Below are 10,014 nucleotides of genomic sequence, written 5' to 3' on the forward strand. Positions count from 1 at the left end.
ACATGTTTTTCGAATTTCCATGTCGGGCACTTATTTTCATCTGTTGACACATGATCGGTATTGTTACAGAGAATGCATGTACGAGGACCACAATTTTCCACACATTTTGTTGTTTTGAGACATGTTTCACACTTTTGTTCTTCGCAATCATTTAGGCAAACGATTAATTTTCCACATTCGAGGCACCTTTTTTTGGTTTTACAGCGAATTGCAATATGACCTAAACGTCCACATTTTTTACACTGTCGCGTGGGGAGAACATAAAGCTCGGGTGTAACTCTTGTTCCACACATAAAAATAAATTTCGGGATACCATCAAAAATAATTCCAATTTTTACGGTTTCCGTTTCCTCGATCTCATTTTCCAAGTTTTTCCTTGTAAAACGTTGAACAGAAATGACCTCCATGGGATTGTTCTGCATAATGGATATCTTAATTGTAGATGTATCAATTTCTTTTGGGACATTTCTAATTACAAAGAAGCGTTGAATGAACCGATCAGGGATCATGGCATTTAAACCAATATCATGGAGTTTTTGATTTTGGGCAAACTCATTTGCTGCAGCAAAATTATTAAAGGTAAGTCGGAAGGTGTTATATCCAATGTTCTTGCATACATAATTATTTTTTATGTTTATTTTTTGCAGGAGAACATACAACCGCAGTTCACAATTTTTCCTTCTGGTGGCAATTGGCTCTTTTGTGGTCACAATGACATAAAAGGGCCCAGGATGATTGCTTGGGTATAACATTGTTGGATTTGTTGTATTTTCTTTGCCGTCAGAATTTCCAGACTCATCCGACTTGCTAATGGAGCTGTCATTGCCATTTTGATTTTTTATTGGAAGGCCTTCGTTGTTAATAAATTTTTTATTTTGATTAGCAATAAGATGGGCTCGTCTTTTATTGGGATCCCAAAGAGGCTTTTGAGGTGGTTGTGGGGGCGGTTCCCCATCCGCATCCATTTTTAATCTGAAAACAATATCAATTACAAATTGATTTTATTCGTCGAAGAAAAAGAAATATTTCCAGTTCCAAAAGGAATGAGAAATGTTCTAAGCAATAACAAAAAGCGCGCAGAACCGTGTATTTGTTGTTTATAAACAGAAACGACGGAATAGCGAAAGACGGGTTGAAAAAGCAGTCTAGCATCAACATATGTTGAGTAGCGACTGTTTTTACTAATTTTACCGCAAAACTGTAATTTCATAAAAAAATCGCCAATAACTCATTAATTCACGTGTTGTTCGTGTTGACATCACTGACATCAAATACAACCCTGTTGATCTTTTGACATTTGTTTTATTCTCATTCGTAAACAAATGAGCTCCTTTTTTTGTCTCCCTCCCACCTCATTCGTAAATTCTCCGTCTTCATTTTTGACTTCTTCTTTATCGGGCATTTTGTCATATCACATCCCATTCGTAACAGTTGGAACGTTTTTAAATGTGTCTGCAGTCGACCAGTCACATTCTGCGAGTTGTTAGACGCTGTCATATTTCCCGCCAAGTTTGCAAACTTGAGAGTTTATTTGCATCGCAAGCATTCGTTTTTGCTGATCTGTTCTTTTTTACAATTTAACAAATTTTACAAACACATTTTAAAATATTTTACTTCTACAATGGCGGACTCACCATGTAACTAATCCACTAAACAAAAAATTTGTCCAAAATGTAATATTCTCATTTGTCCCCCTCCTTAGGTGAGCCACGAGCAAAAAGGCAAAAAGTTGATAAGGCAGGTCGTTTTGCTGCCCTGGCCAAACTGAAAGAATTAAAAGGTAGCAAACATAAGTATGAAGTTGAAGAGGAGGTCGATAGTGTATATGAAATAGTCGATGAACGTGAATATGCAAAGAAAGCAAAGGAATTATATGGTGATGATTGGATAGAAGATGGTAAGTCTGCGGATATGCGTTACCGAATGTATTTAATCTATAAAGCGGCATTGTTTTAGATGGCACCGGCTATGCCGAAGATGGTCGTGACTTTTTCGAAGATGAGGATGAATATTCAGATGATGATGGTGCCGCCAAGACATCTAAAGATCAAAAGAAAGGTGCCAAGAAACGTCCACGGGAAAGTGATAAACCAGCCAAAGGCAAAGGTTCCATACGAAATCTCTTCAGCAATGCTGTACCTAAAAAAGCACCTGCAACTTCAATTAAAGATGATGACATTTTGAACGATATCTTGGGTGAGCTGCAAGACAAACCCAAAGACGCTTCAACTTCCAATGAAGCAGCCAAACCACAAAAAGTAATTGCCCCTGCCCGTATTGTTACCAATGCCAGAAAATCAGATGCGGCTGTGGCCAAGGAGTATATGAACAGTTTCATCAACAACATCAACATGAAAGAGTCGTCAAAGAAGACTAAAGAGACCAGTGATGATGAACTACTAGATAGTATTCTTAAATCAAAACCAAAAGAAAAACCGAAAACTTCCACAGCACCGGTTGCAACTGTCGTAAAACAACAAGAAACGAAAGTAGTTGAACCCAAAGAAGAGAATAAAGAAAACACTAAAGAATTAAAATCTGTTCCAAAAGAAAAAGAAGAAATCGCTGTCGCATCATCTTCTAAGGAACCTGTTATACCAGATGATGATATGGATTTCAGTTGTTTACAGGATGATGAAAATCAATTTGATTTGGAGAAAACTGTTGGATCTACCAAAACCGTTGAAACGCCCACAAAAACAAAAGTACCCGCTCCAACTCCCGAGGAAGATATGCAAAAATTACTCAATAATTGGGAAAATATTTGTCAAATGGATGATTTTAATGAAGAACTGACATCTGCTCCGGTAACTAATGGCACAGATGCCTTGAGTGCCCAAGAGAATTTACGTTTCTGGTATTGGGAAGCATGGGAAGATCCATTACGTCGTCCAGGTGAAGTTTTTCTCTTTGGTCGTACCCAAGAGGGTAAATCGATTAGTGTACGGGTGGAGAAAATTGATCGGGTTATATATCTACTGCCGAGAGAATATGTAAGTAAAATTGTGTCTTTGCATATTACGATAGAGCTTGCAATATTTAAAATAGAGCCTTGATATTTTGCGCATCCATCGCTAATACACCAGAATGTTGGTATTGGAGCTCGCTTTGGTAAAGCTCCATGAAATTTGCCATCACATTTTCGGTATTTTGATTCGATTCGATTTAAAAAGGATGTAATTAGGCATTCCTGTTTTTTTAGAGAGGAAAATTTCTCTACGCAAGTCTTTAATATTAGGTAAAATCAGGGTAGTTGATATGACATGCTCGGTCGATTAAGTTATTTTAATGTTCGTATATGATTTGACATGGCTCTTATGTAATAGTCTCGACTGATATTTTGAAGGTCATAGCCTCATTTTCGAAACATAGGACCTGTAATTTGTCGGTATTGAATATCGGTCACATACGTCTATTTATTTCTGTAGGAGACCTATATCGGTACATCATACGAAATGTTTATTCAGAGTTGTCCTGATAAGCACTAAAAATATTTGTGTGGTTAGAATTGGAGTCAAGTTTTTCCTTATTTTATGATTTCAATATGTATTTAATTCACTCTATTCGATCTATAATTCTAGCTTTTGGATCCCATCACCAAGGAACCAACGAAACAAAAAGTCACACTGGCAGATTTGTATAAAGAATTCGATGAAACCATATCGAACGATTTGAAACTTGGCGAGTTTCGTTCACGCAAAGTAACAAAGAATTTTGCATATCATTCGATAGGAATTGATGTACCACAACAATGCGATTATATGGAAGTGCATTACGATGGCAAGAAACCTCCACCAAATACTAAAGTTAAATATAATTCCATTGCTCATATTTTCGGTACAAATACCACATCTCTGGAAAGATTTATATTGGATCGTAAAATAAAGGGACCTTGTTGGTTAAATTTGAAACAATTCAAAGTAAATCCTGCACCGATGAGTTGGTGTAAAATTGATGTTACCGTTAGTGAACCGAAGTTTGTGGTACTAACTGAAGACCCCAAGCCAGTGCCACCACCACCCATTACTCTGCTAACGTTAAATGTACGCACATCGCTTAATAGCAAAACGCTGAAAAATGAAATATGCATGATATCCATGTTGGTTCACAATCGTTTTCAAGTTGATAAGCCACCACCAAATCCGCCATTCAATAAACATATGTGCGGCCTTACTCGACCTGCAATGTGCACTTGGCCATTTGATTTGAATGCCAAGTTAACCAAATTCAACGCCACCAAGATCTTCAAACATGACTCCGAAAGGGCTTTGCTCAGTTGGTTCTTGGCTCAATATCAACAAATTGATGCCGATCTCATTGTGACACACGATGCACTGGATTGTCAACTGGATGTTATAGCTGATCGTATTGTCACTTTGAAAATACCACAATGGTCTCGATTGGGCCGTCTGCGTATGTCTCAAGCATTCGGCAAGAAAATGTTGGATTTCTTTATAGGTCGTATGGTTTGTGATGTGAAACGTTCCGCCGAGGAATGTATACGATCCAGATCCTACGATTTACAAACTCTGTGCCAAAATGTCTTGAAAATCAAAGAAAATGATCGCATGGAAGTGAACGAAGAAGATCTCTTGGAAATGTTTGAAACTGGTGATGGTGTTATAAAATTGGTAACCCTAACCATGCAGGATGCATCATTCATCTTAAGGCTAATGTGCGATTTGAATATTATGCCATTGGCTCTGCAAATAACCAATATTTGTGGTAATATTATGACTCGTACTCTACAATCGGGTCGATCGGAACGTAATGAATATTTGCTGTTGCATGCCTTCACGGAAAAGAATTACATAGTACCCGATAAGAAGAAAAGGGAATTCAACAACACAACCATTGACTCTGAGTCCATGGATGCAGATAGTACAACAGCCAATGCCACGTCTGCTGCAGGCGGTGGACGTAAAAAAGCTGCATATTCCGGTGGTTTGGTGTTGGATCCCATCCGCGGTCTTTATGACAAATATATTCTATTGATGGATTTCAATTCTCTATATCCGAGTATTATACAGGAATATAACATTTGTTTTACCACAGTTCAACAACCATACAACCCGGAGGATGTACCACAATTACCGGAATCGTCGCTGGAACCCGGTATATTGCCGCAACAATTGAGGCGTTTGGTCGAATCACGTCGTGAAGTTAAAAAGCTAATGGCTCAACCAGATCTTTCACCCGAATTGCAAATGCAATATCACATCCGTCAAATGGCTTTGAAATTGACGGCCAATTCCATGTACGGTTGTTTGGGTTTTGCCCATTCGCGTTTCTTTGCTCAGCATTTGGCCGCTTTGGTTACCCTAAAAGGTCGTGAAATTCTCATGAATACCAAATCTTTGGTACAAAAAATGAACTACGAAGTCGTCTATGGTGATACAGATTCCATTATGGTTAATACCAACATCACCGACTATGATCAGGTATTTAAAATCGGAAGCGGCATTAAGCAGAGTGTTAATAAATTATACAAACAATTGGAATTGGATATTGATGGTGTATTCAGCTGTCTATTGTTGCTGAAAAAGAAGAAATATGCAGCCGTTAAAGTTGTCAAGACAGCAAAGGGTTAGTAGTTATTATAGGTTGTCGATAATCGCATATTTACATCTGCTTTGTGAATTGCAGGTGAATTGAAAAAGGAACAGGAACACAAAGGTTTGGATATTGTACGTCGTGATTGGTCTCAAATTGCAATTATGGTTGGTAAAGTGATACTCGATGAAGTGTTATCGGATAAACAACTTGATGATAAACTTGATGCGGTGCATTCACATTTGGAAAAGGTACGCGATCAAATATTAGCCGGTGATGTTCCCCTGCCAATGTTTGTGATTACCAAACAATTGTCTAAAGCCCCAACTGATTTTAACAACTCTTCAACTCAACCTCATGTTCAAGTTGCATTGCGTATGAATAAAACTCGTAATCGCCGATATAAAAAAGGCGATATGGTCGATTATGTTATATGTCAGGATGGAACGTCGAATGCTGCCACACAAAGGGCATACCATTTGGATGAGTTAAAGGGTAGTGAAACATTAAAATTGGATACCGACTATTATCTATCATCGCAAATTCATCCGGTTGTAACGCGTATGGTTGAGGTGTTGGATGGAACAGATGCAAGTCGTGTGGCTGAGTGTTTGGGTCTGGATCCAACTAAATTTAGAGCACAAGTTCAGAGGTAAGATAGCAAAGGCAAATAGCTTATGTAAAGTTTTTTATATTGTCATGACGCTACATCCAAATTAGTTGAGAGCTGTTTCTATAAATTTCTTAAGATATTTCTTTTTTGCTTAAGGACATATGTAATTGAGTTGTATGATTAGGATGACTCTCTGAAACACCTATGCAGGTGTTGCTACGAAAGCATATTACTATGCTAACTTAAGGGAAGATTGGAAGAATTGATTTGCAAGAACGAGTTAAAAATGCTGGTGAACTGTATTAGTTGGTGGTCGGAATTGTATGTCCTCAGACCACCACCTTCAGTGACATTCTCATCTTCACATTTCATGTCGTAGCAATTGGAAGAAGGGTATTATATAGATGAGATAGGAATATAAACATATAACACACGACTTTAATGTTAGGACCCAACGTTGTGATGTTAAAAGGTGTGAAATGCCGAAAGGTATAGGTTAAACTTTTCCGAAGATATCACCTCGTCTATGGGGTTTGCAATTAAAGCTTGTTTAACCTTCACGTACGACTGGTTTTTAAAAACGCAATTTATTATAAAATTACAAATCTCGACCTGTTCTTAACTTATGTGCGTGGAAGCCATATTAATTATCTGCATCTGTTTAACTTTTCCCGATGCTGGGGAGGAATATGACCACAAAAGTCTTTGCTACTGTAGGTAAAAATGTGATTCACATTTGCTGGCAACCTTGTCTGACTTTAGTGGCTCAAGCTCATTTTCATGCTTTGAAAATGATGTAGCTTCCTATAGACAAATGAGGACTTCAGCCAGGTTATCCATTCCCGGAACATGCCGGGTTTGGTGAAATAACTTTCGATATAAAGCAGTCAATTTCGGTGATATAAAATTGCCTAGGTCGTTGGAATATCCGAAGGACTTCGAAACAGAACATATCCTGATTGGACATCTACTGATTTGATGGGATTTTATTGGCATAGATTTTGTTGTTTACAGTCACCAGCTTGGTAAACACTGTTTGCTCTCAGATAAATTTTGATTATCTTGTGATTCTTTACAGACACCTTTATAACTATTTATATTTATCAATGTATTTATTTCCAGAACCTATGAAGAGCGTGCCGTCGATTCCACTGGCGAGTCTTTGGTCAAGAGCACTTTACAAAAATATCGTGCCTGTGAAAAATTCAAATTCATATGTGTACGTTGCAAAACTGAAAATATTGTGGCGGCAGCATTTAAACCATCTGCTGGTAATACCTATGAAGCTGTTCTGCAAAAATGCTCGAATCCCGATTGTTCCATTGGACCGTATCAATATGTCATAGCCATACGTAATCAATTAATACTTAGTATGCGTTCATTTATTACACGCTTCTATCAGAATTGGTTAGTGTGCGATGATCCGGCCTGTAATCAAAATACTCGCTGTTATACACACGTGACCAGTGGTCGTCGTCCCGTTTGCATGCGCTGTAAAAATGGTACACTGGTGCGGCAATATACCGAAAGAGATCTCTATGATCAGTTAAGTTACTTCCAATATATGTTTGATTTGTCAAAACATCAGCATAAAAGTAAGTACGATGGAGTTGCATAGTAGCAGCTAATAGATGATGTAATTTTAATGTATATTCTCTCGTTGTTAGATGTTACCATATCACCTGAGGTTTCCGCAGCTTATCACGTGTTACGTGAAACGGTTGATCAGCAATTAGAGAAATCCGCATATTGCACTATTGCCCTGTCGAAACTATTTGCCGGTTGGAAACCATTGCATCAAGATGAAATTATACCTCAAAAGAAAATCGATATGCCAACGGTACAGGTTGCAGCCACATTGGATGATATATAGTTTGTAGGAAAGTGTTCATCTGTAAGCAGCGCCAATTGTTGAGGTGTTTCTTTTACATGTTTATTATCATTCATATCAGTAGTCCATAGAAATTGTAAAAAGAGAGTGTTTAAATATTTATAACAGCACTAATTTTATGCATGTTATTACCAAAATCAAATTTATTGAAATATATTTACAGTGTACAATAACAAAAAAATTATTGCTTTTTTCTTGGGTTTCTGATGGGATCAGGAATGATATAAGCAGACGAATGACGGACATATTTTTTTCTACAACTAAAATATTTGCAAACTAAAATATTTTGTACAACTAAAAAATTTTGTACGACTAAAATATTTGTAAATAACCTAACATGTACAATTATTTTCGGTGACCATGTTGCTAAATCTACGAAATGTTTAATATTCATACATTTGTTTGATATCATTATCACCAATTGTTGGCAATCATATTTTTATTTGTAGTACACATTTTCATTATCATCCATTCCCTATTGACATTGAAATGAAACTATCTTCTTTGTTGAAATTCTAAAAAAAGTAATTCGTCACATATAATTCTTAGGTAATGCGACTTCAAGAAGTTAAATACTTTATTGTTAACTATAAAACAAATAAACAAAAAAAAAAACAATATTAAAAGATAAACAAAAAACACACAAACATAAACAATACGTTGCCGTCAATGTTTTTACAACACACGTTGGTAGCTTAACAGAAAACCGGTTTGATTTGCAAAAGAAACTGCGGAAGAAGTTGTATTTCCTTGAATGCATTGTTGTGGTCGTCTATGAGAAAATAAATGGTCAATGTTTTGGCCAATAATTGATAAACATAAAGACGCCATTAAGTTTACAGATAATACAAAATCCTATGAATATAGTGATAATGGTGTGATATAGATATAGTGGTGTAGGCTGCCATTATGTTATCTTAAATCAGTTCCATTCTTTTTATAGATTTTTACAGCTCACCAGACATATCCCTTGCATCCCAAATACCAACATCAAGAAATTTTTGGTACGATCAGGAGTGTCGTAATGCTACTGAGTTGAAAAACACAGGGTATAGGGCAATCCTACAAACAGTAGCAACACGCAATGCGAGAGAGAATTGTCGGAGAAAATGGGAGAGGAGAAACGTATTTTCAAAACAAAGAGCAAGAAAACGTGAGCGGGAATAAATCGAGATGTACAGGACTGAAGTCCGGATATTTTACCAACGAGTAAAACACCAAACCGAAGGCTTTGGTGCAGGCACATCTTCCTGTAGAGACGAAGAAGCAAACCTGGTGACAGATACAGACAGCATGTTGAGAATTTGGAAGGAGTAGAACCAGAGTCAATAAAAGATGACGGTATAGAATTTATACCACCTAGCCAAGATGAGGTCAGAATAGAAATTAATCGGCTGAAGAACAACAGAGCAGCAGGTGTCGATGGATTACCAGCCGAACTATTCAAGTCCGGTGGTCAGACGCTGATCAGGAGCATGCACCAACTGATTAGTAAAATTTGGATTGAGGAATGCATGCACAATGATTGAACTTCAGCATCCTGTGTACCGTGCACAAAGACGATATGTGTCAACTATAGAGAGATTAGCATTCTTCCCATCGCATATAATGTGCTATACAGTGTGCTGTGTGAACGATTGAAGTCAATGGTCAATGACATTATTGGACCATACCTATGCGGCTTAAGGCCTGCAAATCCACCTGCATGTATTTTTCTTCCTATGGGAATGCTGGAGGTATTATTCTTGCTGTAAAAAAGCTGAAGGTATTCTTCTTCCTAGATAAGAACTGTAGGTGTTCTTCGTCCTGATGACGAGTTCTAGGTATTCTTCTTCCTATGCAAGAGCTGCAGGTATTATTCTTCCTTTGAAAGAGCTGCAGAAATTCCTCTTCCTGTGGACGAGAAGATTCCGGCATTCTTCGTGGGGAAGAGCTGCAGATATTTTCTTCCTGTGGA

General features: G+C 37.4%; 1 protein-coding gene across 1 annotated transcript; it reads left to right on the top strand.

The window, feature by feature from the left end:
* Positions 1 to 1,610: 1,610 nt before the first annotated feature.
* Positions 1,611 to 8,052, top strand: LOC133324631 (DNA polymerase alpha catalytic subunit). The gene is made up of 7 exons (XM_061533465.1): positions 1,611 to 1,637; positions 1,703 to 1,897; positions 1,957 to 2,993; positions 3,582 to 5,586; positions 5,647 to 6,205; positions 7,289 to 7,761; positions 7,834 to 8,052. The coding sequence occupies exons 1-7, from the start codon at positions 1,622 to 1,624 to the stop codon at positions 8,037 to 8,039; spliced, it is 4,491 nt and encodes a 1,496-aa protein (XP_061389449.1). The 5' UTR covers positions 1,611 to 1,621; the 3' UTR covers positions 8,040 to 8,052.
* Positions 8,053 to 10,014: the final 1,962 nt, after the last annotated feature.

Source organism: Musca vetustissima, unplaced genomic scaffold, assembly GCF_032173495.1.
Source record: "Musca vetustissima isolate MV318-11 ecotype Yass unplaced genomic scaffold, APGP_CSIRO_Mvet_v1 utg19773, whole genome shotgun sequence".
NCBI lineage: Eukaryota > Metazoa > Arthropoda > Insecta > Diptera > Muscidae > Musca > Musca vetustissima.

What these genes read in the sequence shown, in the direction of transcription:
- LOC133324631 (XM_061533465.1), top strand. An exon ending in TGATGATTGGATAGAAGATG is followed by an intron (nt 1,898 to 1,956) that starts GTAAGTCTGCGG and finishes GCATTGTTTTAG; the next exon opens with ATGGCACCGGCTATGCCGAA. An exon ending in GTCAAAACATCAGCATAAAA is followed by an intron (nt 7,762 to 7,833) that starts GTAAGTACGATG and finishes TCTCGTTGTTAG; the next exon opens with ATGTTACCATATCACCTGAG.